Consider the following 15,214-nt stretch of genomic DNA (forward strand, 5'->3'; position numbering starts at 1 on the left):
ATAGTGGGGGTCAACACCTCTGCCACAACATTCCGCAGTCTGTCTGTTGATCTCTCTACCAGCATTACAGACATATATAATACCTTGTCTGTCCTTCAAGCTCAATTCGGCTCTTTAGTTGCAACTGTCCTCCAAAACTGTCATGGTCTTGACTGACTCACTGCAGAAAAGGGAGAACTCTGTATATTTCTAAATGAGGAATGCTGTTTTTACCTAAATCAATCTGGCCTAGTTTATGATAATATCAAAAGGCTTAAAGACAAGGCCCAAAAATTTGCTAATCAGGCAAGTAACTATGTTGACCCCACCTGGCCATTTTCTAACTGGATGTCATGGCTTTTTCCAGTCCGTACTCCCCTAATACCCATCTTCCTCCTCTTTTTATTCAGACCTTGCATTTTTCGATTAGTCTCTCAATTCCTACAAAACCGTATCCAGGCCATCACTAATCACTCCATTCAGCAAATGCTACTTTTAACAGCCTCACAATATCACCCTGTCCCAGGACCTCTCAGCCGCTTAAACCAAATGCTTTGCCAACCCTCCCTGTTCATCCACCTGTCTTATCCTCAGCCCTATTTCACAGCCTTCACCCTCCTACTATCAACAGAAACACCAATCCATTGCTCATAGGCTCCAGACAGCGCCCAGCTGAGGTCAAGATGCAGCATGACACCTCTCCAGAACCCGCACATCCCCCTTTCCATCCAAATCTTCTAAGATCACCCCCACTATAATAACAGTTTTTTAAAGCCCTGTCCTCAAAGATCTTCCCTACCCCTGAATTAAAAGGCCTCTGGGAAAAAAGTCTAAGACATATGGGGTGGCAGCCATCAGACTCTTGCCCATGGTGCCCCCAGGGCTATTCTGATGAGGATAAACTACAATACAAGTATACAGGGTCTGTATCCCATATTTGGCAGCCAAACCAACATCCAGGTCACCATAAAGTATGCCAATGGCTACTAGAAGGCTTAGGACACTTTTCCTTTTGCCAGCCTCAGCTCAATTCGGGAGATAAAGACTACTGTACTTATTACCTCTCTTGCATAGGGTCGGCAATCAGAACTATTAAGCTTCCCCACTCAAAACACATCTTACACATATGGGAAAAGGGTGATATAGTAGATTACTGGCTCAACAGGCAGTCTTATTCATATGATGAAAAACGGGGACAAAATGCATTGGTACACTGGATGCTGTTCCAACCTTGGCCCAAGGCATTATCACTACCCACCTTAAAGTTATTATGTTTAAAGGCTATTTTTAGGGAGTTCACCCTATTAGGACAATTTCAAGCTCAAAAGTATGCTAACTGGAACCTTGCTAAGTACATAAAGTGGCACCCTAAGCCAAGGACTTAACCACACACTTACTAAACTACAAAAATCACAAACTTTTCTTTTAGGTGTCCACACAGCCCCTTGTCATGCTTGAAGTAGCCATGAAAAACATCTCCCCTACTCCCTTAACTTTTTTCTTTTATACATATATAAAAAGATGGAATGTTAGGCCTCCAAGTCCAGGCCTGGGCATTTTAGCCTTGGTGACCCGCATGTATACCTCTGGAAAGTCCCCAGGAGCCAGATGGTCTAAAGTAACCACAAGTGATCAGGTGGCCACAGAAAGAAGTAAAACAACTTGTTCCTGCCTCGACTAATTGCTCTGCAAACCGGTACCCATTGTTCCTGTTTAGCCTTGCAAAAATTTCCCCCTGAAGCTCGATTCTCAAGACCCCCACCCCTGTGACTATGTCATCTACCGCACCCTCCCTTCTGACTGCAACTGACACTCCCCACCCTGTGATCATGCATCCTGTGATGCCCTCCCCTTCCCCCCAGCCCCCCCAAGACAGATAACCATCTTTAGCTGACCATTTGCCCCAACCTATATAATCAATCCCCTCTCCTACACCCATTGCCTAACTTTTTTCTTAGACTTGGCCTGCTTACACCCAAGCGTGAAATAAACGGCCTTGTTGCCCACACACAGCCTGTCTGGTGGTCTCTTTATGTGAGTGACACCTGTGACAGTGTGCACCTGTAATCCCAGCTACTTGAGAGGCTGATGCAGTAGAATCACTTGAACCCAGGAGGCGGAGGTTGCAGTGAACTGAGATCATGCCATTGCACTCCAGCCTGGGCAAGAAGAGCGAAACTCCATCTCAAAAAAAAAAAAAAAGAATCTTACCCAAGGAGAGACAGCTCCTGCAAGATAATCTCTAAATCCTTGGAGTGTTTGGTTTTGTTTTAACCTGGGAGCCTTGGGCCACACCAGATAATCTGTGCTAACAATGTGATTTATGAAGGGGTCCTTAGGCCATGCATTAGCAGCATGACCTGAAACCTAAGGTCAGCCAGGAAGGTAAGTCAACCACATGCATGTGACCAAGCCCTTAAACCAACTGTTCATCAAGGCTCAGGTAAGCCTCCATGACTGATTGGGAGTACTCCGTGTATACTGTTACCTCTCACTGCTGAGAGCAGTTGACATTGTCTAATTCTTCTCTGGGAGAGGACACTGGAAGATTCAGGCTTGGATTCTCCTAGACTTGGCTCTCTATGCCCCCTGCCATTGGCTGATTTTCATTTATGTCTCCTCACTGCAATAAACGGTAACCATAACAGCATTTAATGAGTTCTGTGAGTACATATAGCGAATTATGAAATTAAGAATGGTTTTGGAACCCCAAACCTGCTGTTGGTGTTGAAAATTATGGTGGTCTTTGATATTCCTTAACTTTCATTTCACGTTTCACAAACATCGCTTGTATTTCCTGCTTCTGTGGGACTATTCATATTGTCCCATTGCACTCCCATTGCTTTCCAAAAAAACCTGGCGCTTTAAGGTCTAACTCTTCCACAAAGAGCCTTTCTTTTTAAAACAGCTTTATTGAAATACAATTCACATACCATAAAATTTGCCCATTTAAGTATACAGTTAAGTTTTAGTATACTAAAGAAGTTGTGTAATTATCACCTAATCTAATTTTAGAACAGTTCTCATTTCCCCCAAAAGAAATCCTCTAGCCTTAGTAGTCATTCCTCATTCCCATCCCACCCAGGCCCAGGAAATCACTGACTTTCTACAGATTTGTCTATTCTGGGCCTTTTATGTATCATATAATATCTGGTCTTTTGTGACTGGCTTCTTTCACTGAGCCTAATGTTTGGAGGTCCATCCATGTTGTAGCATGTATCACTACTTGATTCCTTTATATTGCCAAATAATATTCCATTGTATAGATATACCACTTTGTGTTATTTTGTTTGAGACAGGGTCTCACTGTCGCCCAGGCCGGAGTGCAGTGGTGGGATCTCAGCTCACCGTATCCTCTACCTCCCGGGTTCAAGTAATTCTCCTGCCTCAATCTCCTGAGTAGCTGGGACTACAGGTGCATGCCACTATGCCCAGCTAATTTTCAGTAGAGACAAGGTTTCACCATGTTAGCTAGGATGTTCTCAATCTCCTGACCTCTCCACCTGCCTCAGCCTCCCAAAGTGCTGGGATTACAGGCATAAGCCACGGTGCCCGGCCAAGACCCTGATTCTCAAAAAAAAAAAAAAAATTCAACTGACTATAAATGTAAGAGTTTATTCCTGGACTTTCAGTTCCTTTGGTCTATAATATGTCTATCTTTATGACAGTAACAAACCATCTTAAGTACTGTAACTATATAGTAATTTTGAAATCAGTACACATGATTCCTCCAACTTTGTTACTCTTCAAGCTTGTTTTGGCTTTTCTGGATCCCTTGGATGTCATGAATTTCTGGATCAGACTGTCAATATCTGGATATTGTCAAAAAGGATAACTGAGATGTTGATAAGGATTGCACTGATTCATTGTGTAGATCAATTGGGAAGTACTCCTGTCTTAATAATATGAAGTCTTCTGATCAAGGAACATGTAATATCTTTCCATTATTTAGATTTGTAATTTCTTTCAACAAGTTTTATAGTTTCCAGTGTATGTCTTGTAATTTTTTGTTAAATTTATGCCTAAGTATTTTATTCTCTTGAAAATGAAATTATTTCATTAGTTTCATTTTTGGATAAGATCCTACTATATAAAAGTACAATTGATTTTTGTATCCTGTCGTATTGCTGAACTCATTTTTTTCTAATTTTTAAGTGGATTCCTTAGGATTTTCTATCTATAAGATATTGTCTGCAAAAAGAGATAATTTTAACTTCTTCCTTTTCAATCTGGATATTTTTTATTTCTTTTTCTTGCTAAATTTCCCTGGATAAAATCTCTATACAATGGTAAACAGATCGGCAAGATCTTTGTCTTGTTGCTGATCTTAGGGATGGAAACATTCAGTCTTCTTCCATTATGTATAATATTGACTATGGGTATTCATAGATGCCCTTTATGTGGCTGAGAAAATTCCTTTCTATTCCTAGTTTGTTGAGTATTGTAATCACAAAATGATGTCAGTCAAATGCTTTCTCTGTGTCTACTGAGATGATTATGTAGTTTTTGTCTTTTATGCAATTAGTATATTAATTGGTTTTTAAATTTAAACCAACCTTGCATTCCTGAGACAAATTCCTCTTGGTCATGATGTATAATCCTTTTTATGTGTTGCTAGCTTTGGTTTGCTAGTATTTTGTTGTTGAGTATTTTTATATCTGTATTCATAAAGGATATTGGCCCATAATTTTCTTTTCTTGTGATATCTTGGTCTAGTTTTAGTATCAGAGTAATACTGGTCTCAAAATGAGTTGGAAAGTGTTTTCTTCTATTTTTTTTGGGAGAGCCTGAAGGATTGGTGTAATTCTTTAAATGGTTTGGTAGAATTCACCAGTGAAACTGTCTGGACCTAGACTTTTCTTTGCAAGAAGATTTTAAATTTCTTTTTTTTTGAGACGGAGTTTCACTCTTATTACCCAGGCTGGAGTGCAATGGCACGATCTCGGCTCACCGCAACCTCCGCCTCCTGGGTTCAGGCAATTCTCCTGCCTCAGCCTCCCGAGTAGCTGGGATTGCAGGCACGCGCCACCATGCCCAGCTAATTTTTTGTATCTTTAGTAGAGACGGGGTTTCACCTTGTTGACCAGGATGGTCTCGATCTCATAACCTCGTGATCCACCCGCCTCGGCCTCCCAAAGTGCTGGGATTACAGGCTTAAGCCACCGCACCCGGCCTAGATTTTAAATTTCTAATTCAATCTCTTTGTTGTAGGTCTACAGACCAAAGGAATTGAACTGAAAGTCCAGAAGTAAACCTTTACATTTACAGTCAGTTAATTTTTATCTATTTCTTGAGACAAGTTTGGTAGTCGGTGACTTCCTAGGAATTTGTCCGTTTCATCTAAGTTATCTAAATATGTTCACATACAATTGTTTATAGTATTCTCTTGTAATTCTTTTTGTTTTTTGAGATGGAGCCTCACTCTGTGGCCCAGGCTGGAGTGCAGTGGCATGATCTCAGCTCACTGCAACCTCTGCCTCCTGGATTCAAGCAATTCTCCTGCCTAGGCCTCCCAAGTACCTGGGACTACAGGCACGCACCACCATGCCCAACTAATTTTGGTATTTTTGGTAGAGATGGGGTTTTTTGAGCCACCTCACCTGGCCTCTTACTGACTGATTGAGACCGGGTCTCACTTTGTTACCCAGGCTGGAGTACAGTGGCTTAATCACAACCCACTGCAGCCTCAACTTCCCTGGGTTCAATGATCCTTACACCTCAGCCCCCTGAGTAGCTGCAACTACTGGCATGCACCACCACACCAGGCTAATTTTTATAGTTTTTTGTAGAGACAGGGTTTCCCTATGTTGCCCAGGCTGGTCTTAAGGGATCCTCCTACCTCAGCCTCCTAAAATGCCAGGATTATAGGTGCAAGCCACTGTGCTCTCTTATTCTTCATCAGTCTAGCTAAAGATGTGTTGAGTCTGTTGATCTTTGCAAAGAACCAACTTTTGATCTTGATTTTTTTCTTTACTATTTATTTTCACTCTAAATTGTATTATTTCTTTCCTTCTACTCACTCTGGATTTAGTGTGTGTTTCTTTCTTTTTTTTTTTTGAGATAGAGTTTCGCTCTTATTACCCAGGCTGGAGAGCAATGGCTCGATCTCGGCTCACCACAACCTCCGCCTCCTGGGTTCAAGCAATTCTCCTGCCTCAGCCTCCCGAGTAGCTGGGATTACAGGCGCACACCACCATGCCCAGCTAATTTTTGTATTTTTAGTAGAGACGGGATTTCACCATGTTGACCAGGATGGTCTCGGTCTCTTGACTCGTGATCCAGCCACCTCAGCCTCCCAAAGTGCTGGGATTATAGGCGTGAGCCACTGTGCCCGGCCTTGTGTTTCTTTTTCTAGTTTCTTAAGGTAGAAAATTACGCTGTTTTTTTTTTTTGTTTTTGTTTTTTGAGACAGAGTGTCACTCTTGTTGTCCAGGCTGGAGTACAATGGCACGATCTGTGCTCATTGCAACCTCTGCCGCGTGGGTTCAAGCCATTCTCCTGCCTTAGCCTCCTGAGTAGCTGGGATGACAAGCACCCACCACCACGCCTGGCTAATTTTAGTATTTTTAGTAGAGACAGGATTTCACCGTGTTGGGCAGTCTGGTCTGGAACTCCTGACCTCAGGTGATCCACCCCCCTCAGCCTCCCAAAGTGTTAGGATTACAGGCATAAGCCACTGTGCCTGGCAGAGATTCTTTTTCAGGAAAGCACTCACAGCTATGAATATCCCTCTAAGCATAGTCTTATTCGCATCCCATAAATCTTGGTGCATTGTATTTTTGTTTTGATTTATCTCAAAGTGTACTTTCTATTATAATTTTCCTTTTGATTTCTTCTTTGACCCTTGGCTATTTAGAAATGTGCTATTTAGTTTCAACCTATTTGTGAATTTTCTACTTTTTCTTCTGTTACTGATTTCTACTTTCATTCCATTATGGATGGAGAATATAGTTTGTATGATTTCCATCTTTCTAAATTTATTGAGATTTGTTTTGTGACCTAGTATTTGTAGAGAATGTTCCATGTGTCATGAAGAAGACTGTATTCTGCTGTTGTTGCATAGACTGTTCTATAATTTTGTCTGTTAGGTCTACTTGGTTTATAGTATTGTTCAAGCCCTTTTTCTTTGTTGATATTCACAATTAAAAGCGGGTATTATAGTCTCCAAATATTGTTCACAAAATATTTCTGAACATTAGCTGTATTCATGTTGTATTGCTGTGTAATAAATTACCACAAAACTTAGAAGCTTAAACAATAAACATTTAGCCAGGTGCGGTGACTCACTCCTGTAATCCCAGTACTTTGGGTGACTGAGGCAGGTGGATCACCTGAGGTCAGGAGTTCGAGACAAGCATGGCTAACATGGTGAAATCCCGTCTCTACTAAAAATACCAAAATTAGCCGGGTGTGGTGGCGGATGCCTGTAATCCCAGCTACTCAGGAGGCTGAGGCAGGAGACTCATTTGAACCTGGTGGGCAGAGGTTGCAGTAAGCCAAGATCGTGCCATTGCACTTTAGCCTGGGTGACAGAGTACCACTCCATCTCAAAAAACGAACAAAAACAAAACAAAACCAAAAACACAATAAACACTCATCTCACAGTTTCTCAGGTTGGTTAGCTTGGTGGTTCTGGCTCAGGGTCTCTCATAAGGTTGCATTCATGATGTTGGCTCAGGCTACAATCATCTGAAGCCTTAACTGGGGCTGACGGATCCACTTCCAAGATGTTAGCAGGCTTCATGTAGCAATATGGAAGCTAGCTTTTCACAGAGTGAGTAATCAAAAGAGGTCACAATGCCATTTATGGCCCAATCTGAAAAAAATTACATACGATCTGTTCCCGCAATAGTCTATTCATTAGAAGCAAGTTAACGCCAGGTGCAGTAGCTCACGCCTGTGATCCCAGCACTTTGGGAGCCCAAGGCAAGTGGATCACCTGAGGTTAGGAGTTTGAGACCAGCCTGGCCAACATGGTGAAACCCTGTCTCTATTAAAAATACAAAAATTGGAGAACGATCCAAGATGGCTGATCGCTAACATCTCAGGATTGCAGCTCCCAGTGAAAGCGCAGAGAATGAGAGGACGCCACACTTTCAGACAAATTCTGGTCGCTCACGGAGCAGAAGATTCCCAGTGGAGGAGCCGCAGGGGTCGCCTGCGACTCTTGTGGCTGGTGCAGCAGTTTTGCCGGCACCTCAGCGCAGCAGCTCTTGGTGCAGAGTAAACGGGACTGGTTCCCCTTCTGACCGAGGTTTGGAGGAGCCGCAGGGGTCGCCAGCATGACTTGTGGCTGGCGCAGTGGTTTTGCCGGCACCTCGGCGCAGCAGCTCTTGGTGCAGAGTAAACGGGACCGGTTCCCCTTCTTTTTTTTTTTTTTTTTTTGAGACAGAGTTTCGCTCTTGTTACCCAGGCTGGAGTGCAATGGCGCGATCTCGGCTCACCGCAACCTCCGCCTCCTGGGTTCAGACAATTCTCCTGCCTCAGCCTCCTGAGTAGCTGGGATTACAGGCACGCGCCACCATGCCCAGCTAATTTTTTTGTATCTTTAGTAGAGACAGGGTTTCACCATGTTGACCAGGATGGTCTCAATCTCTTGACCTCGTGATCCACCCGCCTCAGCCTCCCAAAGTGCTGGGATTACAGGCTTGAGCCACCGCGCCCGGCCTGGTTCCCCTTCTGACGGAGGTTTGGAGCTCTGGGAAGGCAGAGTCGCCTATTACGAACTCAAGAAGGAAGCCAGACTGGGGATTCCCGGGCAGAGAAACACCATCAGTCTTAATGCCGCTGTTTTGGCCGGGGCAGTGAGTTGCTCATATTTCGGCCCTGGGAATTAACGACTTGGATGTCCACTCAGAGACCTAATTTGAAAGTTGGTAATTACAAAGACGACAGGTGGATAAATTTACAATGATGGGAAGAAACCAGCATAAAAAGGCTGAGAATACTCAAAATCAGAATGCCTCTCCCTCTAAAGAGGATCACAGTTCCTCATCAACAAGGGAACCAGGCTTGATGGAGAACGAGTGCATCCCATTAACAGAATCAGGCTTCAGAAGATGGATAATAAGAAACTTCTGTGAGTTAAAAGAACATGTTGTATCCCAATGTAAAGAAACTAAGGAACTTTGAAAAAAGGTTTGACGAAATCCTAATGAGAATAGACAACTTAGAGAGGAATATGAGTGAATTAATGGAACTGAAGAATACAATACGGGAACTCCGAGAAGTATGCACAGGTTTAAACACTCAAATTGTTCAAGCAGAAGAAAGGATATCAGAGGTCGAAGTCCAACTTAATGAAATAAAATGAGAAGACAAGATTAGAGAAAAAAGGATAAAAAGGAATGAGCAAAGTCTCCAAGAATTGTGAGACTATGTGAAAAGACCTAATTTACGTTTGATAGGTGTACCTGAATGCGACGGAGAGAATGAATCCAAGCTGGAAAATATTCTTCAGGAAAACTTTCCTAAATTAGCAAAGCAGGACAATATTCAACCCCAGGTAATACAGAGGCCACCACAAAGGCATTCCTCAAGAAGCACAACCCCAAGGCACATAATCGTTAGATTCACCAGGGTTGAAACGAAGGAGAAAATACTAAGGGCAGCCAGAGAGAAAGGTCAGGTTACCCACAAAGGGAAGGCTATCAGACTTACAGCAGATCTCTCAGCAAAAACTCTACAAGCCAGAAGAGAGTGGGGGCCAATATTCAACATCCTTAAAGAACAGAACTTTCAGCCCAGAATTTCATATCCAGCCAAACTAAGCTTCACAACTGAAGGAAAAATAAAATCTTTTATGAACAAGCAAGTACTCAAGAGATTTTATTACCACCAGGCCTGCTTTACAAGAGCTTCTGAAAGAAGCATTTCACATAGAAAGAAACAACCAGTATTAGCCTTTCTAAAAATATACCAAAAAGAGCATCAACATAAAGAAGAATTTACATCAATGAATGGATAAAACAGCCAGTTAACATCAAATGGCAGTAATCCTAAATTTAAATAGACTAAATCCCCCAATCAAAAGATACAGCCAAAACCCAATGGTATGCTACATCCAGACCCATTTCACATGCAAGGATACACAAAGACTCAAAACAAAGGGATGGAGAAAGATTTACCAACCAAATGGAGAACAAAAATAAATAAATAAATAAAAAGCAGGAGTTGCAATTCTCGTATCTGATAAAATAGATTTTAAAGCAACAAAGATATAGTGGTAAAAGCATCAATGCAACAATAAGAGCTAACGATCCTAATACCCAGATATATAGAGACTTAGACTCAATGAGACAGAAAATTAATAAGGATATCAAGGACTCGAACTCAGATCCGGAACAAGTAAACTTAATAAATATTTATAGAGCTCTCCACTTCAAATACACAAAATATACATTCTTGTCAATACCACATCACACCTACTCATAGGTTTAAATGAAATATTGATTGGCCATTATTAATACCCATTTTTTTTTTTTAGAATAAAGCAACATTTCCATTTCTCTCCCTCTTTTTCTTCCTCTTTCTTCCTCTCCTTCGCTTTTTTTTTTTCTTTCCTTCTCTCAAAAAAAAAAAAAAAATACAAAAATTAGCTGGGCACAGTGGTGCACGCCTATAATCCCAGCTACTCGGAAGGCTGAGGCAGGAGAATTGCTTGGATCTGGGAAGCGGAGATTGCAGTGAACCAAGATTGTGCAATTGCACTCCAGTCTGGGCAACAGAGCAAGCTCCATCTCAAAAAAGAGAAAACAAAACAAAAGAACAGCAAGTTAGCAAGTTACCAAGTCCAATCCAAACATAAGGGCAGGAAAATGAAGCTCCACCTCTTGAAGGAAAGTGTGTGGACATATTTTAAAACCATCACAGTCCACCTTCTGGCCCCAAATTGCTTACCTTCTTCCTTACATGGAAAATATACTTCCTCCCTCCCAAAACTCTATAAAAGTCTCATCTCTTTATAGCATTAGCTCAATATCAAAGATACTAGCATCTAAAACAGGTACATGTGAAGTCCAAAAGTGTAGTTTAAGTACAGTTCCTTTAGATCTGTAGGCCTGTGAAATGAAGACAAATTATCTTCCCTCATACATCTAACATACAATTTGGAACAGGCATACTGTTATAGACGTTTTGTTCAAAAAGGGGGACATATAAGAGGTACAAGTGGGTCATCAGTCAATGGTAATTCTGAAATCCAACCAGGCATTTATTATCTTACAACTTCTGTGCATGAGGAATCTGGGTTAAGTCTAGATGGCTGTTTGTCTCACAATCAGCCATTCAAGGTATCAACCAGAGGTGTAGTATCCATTTTCAAGATGACTCCCTCACGCATACAACTGTTGGCAAAAGGCCTCAGCTCCTCACTGTGTGAAACTCTCCACAGAGCTGCTTGAGTGTCCTTGCAACATGACAGCTGGCCTCTCCCAAAGAGACAATGAAGTTATAGCTGCAATGTCATTTATGACCCAGACTCAGAATTCTTTTTTTGAGATGAGAGTCTCACTGTCACCCAGTCTAGAGTGAAGTGGCACAACCTTGGCTCACTGCAACCTCCACCCTCCAACTTCAAGTAGTTCTCCTGCCTCACCCTCCTGAGTAGCCAGGGATTACAGGCACCCACCACCCAAGCCTGGCTAATTTTTGTGTTTTTAGTAGAGATGGGGTTTACCATGTTGGCCAGGCTTAGACTCAGATTCTAACACTAACCTACCACATTCTATTCACTGGAGTCAAGAAATACTGTCTATGCTTAAAGAAAGAGGAATTAAGTTCTATCTTTTAAAGGGAAAAGTACTGAAGAATTTGTAGACAGATATTAAAATTCCCACACTTCTTCACCCATGATAAACATTTTTTATTTTTTGTAGAGTTGGGCTCTCACTATGTTGCCCAGGCTGGTCTCAAATTCCTGGCCTCAAGTGATCCTCCTGTCTCAGCTTCCCAAAGTGCTGGGATTATAGGCATGAGCCATGGCCCTGTTTATTTTATTTTATTTTTTTTGAGACAGAGTTTCGCTCTTGTTACCCAGGTTGGAGTGCAATGGTGCCATCTCGGCTCACCGCAACCTCCGCCTCCTGGGTTCAGGCAATTCTGCCTCAGCCTCCCGAGTAGCTGGGATTACGGGCACATGCCACCATGCCCAGCTAATTTTTTGTATTTTTAGTAGAGACGGGGTTTCACCATGTTGACCTGGATGGTCTCGATCTCTTGACCTTGTGATCCACCCGCCTCGGCCTCCCAAAGTGCTGGGTTTAATTTTTTTTAAACAAATATATATTACTTTCATAATATAAAAACAAAATGAGAGCTGGGCGTGGTGGCTCATGCCTGTAATCTCAGCACTTTGGGAGGCTGAGGTGGGCAGATCACCTGAGGTCAGGAGTTCAAGACCAGCCTGACAAACATGGAGAAATCCCATTTCTATTAAAAATACAAAAAATTAGCCGGGCGTGGTGGCGCATGCCTATAATCCCAGCTACTCGGGAGACTGAGGCAGGAGAATCGCCTGAATTCAGGAGGCAGAGGTTGCAGTAAGCCAAGATCACGCCATTGTACTCCAGCCTGGGCGACAGAGCAAGACTCCATCTCCAAAAAAAAAAAAAAAAAAAAGAGTATTCTAAGGGAGGTACAAACGGCTTATCCCTAATTCAAGGAGTAATAGCCATTGCACATTTTGATTTTATTTTTGGGATGAAGTCTTGCTCTGTCACCCAGGCTGGAGTGCAGTGACATGATCTCAGCTTACTGCAATTTCTGCCTCCTGGTTCAAGCGATTCTTCTGCCTCAGCCTCCCAAGTAGCTGGGACTACAGGCGCCCACCACCACGCCCAGCTAATTTTGTATTTTTAGTAGAGACAGGGTTTCACCATATTGGCCAGGCTGGTCTCGAACACCTGACTTTGTGATCCACTCACCTCGGTCTTCCAAAGTGCTGGGATTACAGTGAGCCACTGTGCCCAGCCTGATCATTTTTAAAAAAATAAAACAATGAAATTTTTCATCTATAAAACCAGGATAACGACAGAATCTACTTTATTGAATTTTGGTGAGTACCTGCCATTGATAAGGTGTATAAAGTCCCAGCAAAGTGCCTGACACTTAGAAAGCACTCAATAAAGATTGGGTAATATTATTATTTATATACCTCTTTTCTTCCCTATAAGACTGTGAGCAACTTGAGAGCAAGAATCCTGCCCCTGGTGTCTATTTTGAGCCTGTTTTCTACACAGAAAATGGATATCCTTAAATTATCTACCACATAGAATTGTACCAAACAAGATAACATATCTAAAATACTTAGCACCAGCATAAAATGTTCAATAAACAGGAACGATTATTATCTCACACCTCTGTTTCTTTATAATGACTGAAGAGCATCCTGCCTAGGTGACAGACCTGACTGTGACTGTCAGCTCCTAGTTGGGCAGGCCTAGGTTAGTTACTCAACCTCAGTTTCCTTATTCCCAGAAAGAATGAGGATACATATAACCCAAACTCAGTATCTAATGCAGTATCCGGCACCCAGTGACTGCTCAATAGATAGGAGGCCAGCTCCGCTTCCCATAGCTTCTACTTTTCCCCTCAAAGTTACCGGTTCTGGGCAGGTAGATGGCCTGCAACCTGGCAAATTGGGTGGAAACAGACCCTGGGGTGAGAATTTCCCAAATTTGCATTCGCATCCATCTCCCAATCCTCCAGCCTCTACTAGGACGTCGTGCAGGGACTCTGGGCTCCTGGGGAGCGTGCTCAGAACGAACTTTCCCTCCGCCTCTCCCACACCTGAACCTCGCCGCCCGGCCACGCACCGCTCCTCCCCGCCCCTCCACAGCACGCGCTTCCTTCCGCCCCCCACCCCTCCCTGTAAGGTTAGCCGAGAAAAAGAAGAGACCCAAAGTCAGGCAAGCAAGTTCAGTTAACCCCATAACAATCAAACGAGGGGTTTATATGGGGTGAGAGGGGCATAAGGGAGTTTCAGGACTGAGATAATCTATCAGCTTGTGACAGGCACAGAGATAGTTTGCTACCCTTGTGACAGACGTGGAATACCTTATCCTGTGACTTTTGTGGGGGCAGTTTTTAAAAAAACAAAAACAAAAACAGGATTTTACAGGTATGTGTAAAACAGGAATTTACAAGTATGGATAACAAACACTTGTTTTCCCTGTCCTCCCCCCGAGCTGCCCAGATGGCTGTAATCAGGCTTCGCTTAAATGTAGCACCCTAGATCGGCGTTCAGGAAAGCAGCTGCAGAGCAATCAGTGAGGGGAGTCAGCTGGCGCGGAGGGGGTTTTCCGAGGCAGCTCCTAACACTCTCCAAACCCCATTTTCCAACCTTCTTCAGACCCCAATCCCTCTCGCCTGTGAATCCCCAACACTGTTCCCTTCTCTGTCCCCGACTTCGCCTCCATCACCTCCAGGTGTCCCCCAAACTCCTCCCGTCTTACGCCTCCAGGCCCTGCCGGTCCCCCCCGACGCCCTCTCATCCCCCAGCGTCCCACCTGCACTTTCCGCCTCTTCAACGCCGCCGCGTCCAGCCAGACACCGCAGGCCTCCTCTTCGGGGCCTGTCCGCCTCATGGTCGCCGAGGAGAGTAAGCCAGCAAGATACCAGCGCGGGATCCCGACGCCTCAGGGAACCACAGAATCGCTGCCGGCGACGTTCGGATCTCGCGCCAACGCTGGGGGCGGGACTACGCCGCTGCCGTCCAGGTCGCTAGCCCGGCCCCGGAAAGGTCCCGCCCCCTTCTCTTTGCCCCGCCCACCGCTAACTTCTGCCTCGGGTCCTAGAGTGCGTGCTGTGTCTTTCCCTGCGCCAAGGAGTGGGTGTTATTTCTGATCTGCTCATTCAAGACCGGATTCCGGAAGCTGCTGTGTCTTTCCCTGCGCCAAGGAGTGCGTGTTCTTTCTGATCTGCTCATTCAAGACCGGATTCCGGAAGCTGCTATGTGAACGGTTCTCAACAGCCTCAGAAATTTGCATTTTCTTTTTGCTGCATTGAAAATTTCTTACAGTAAATATAATAACTACCCCGGGTTTAGGGCTTTGCTTGTGTCATCCCTGAATCTTCGCAATCACCCCAAGAAGGAAGCTGCGGAGCGGAGATCAGGCCCGCCGACCCCACACCGGGGGTCCTTTACCTAAATGGTTACAGACACTCGAGGGTACGAACTACTTAGGTAATTTTTTTTTAAATGTAAGCGTTAACTACGAGGCCACATGGAAGAGGA

General features: G+C 43.6%; 1 protein-coding gene across 1 annotated transcript in view; it reads right to left on the minus strand.

The window, feature by feature from the left end:
* AUNIP (aurora kinase A and ninein interacting protein) overlaps positions 1-14,667 on the minus strand; it is a 35,222-nt gene extending 20,555 nt beyond the window's left edge. Inside the window, exon 1 of the mRNA XM_009000673.4 lies at positions 14,487-14,667. Within this exon, the coding sequence (XP_008998921.1) occupies positions 14,487-14,564 (78 nt within the window). The 5' untranslated portion in view covers positions 14,565-14,667. The remainder of the gene's footprint in view (positions 1-14,486) is intronic.
* Between the last annotated feature and the right edge of the window lie 547 nt (positions 14,668-15,214).

The sequence above is a fragment of the Callithrix jacchus genome, chromosome 7 (assembly GCF_049354715.1).
Source record: "Callithrix jacchus isolate 240 chromosome 7, calJac240_pri, whole genome shotgun sequence".
NCBI classification, from domain to species: domain Eukaryota; kingdom Metazoa; phylum Chordata; class Mammalia; order Primates; family Cebidae; genus Callithrix; species Callithrix jacchus.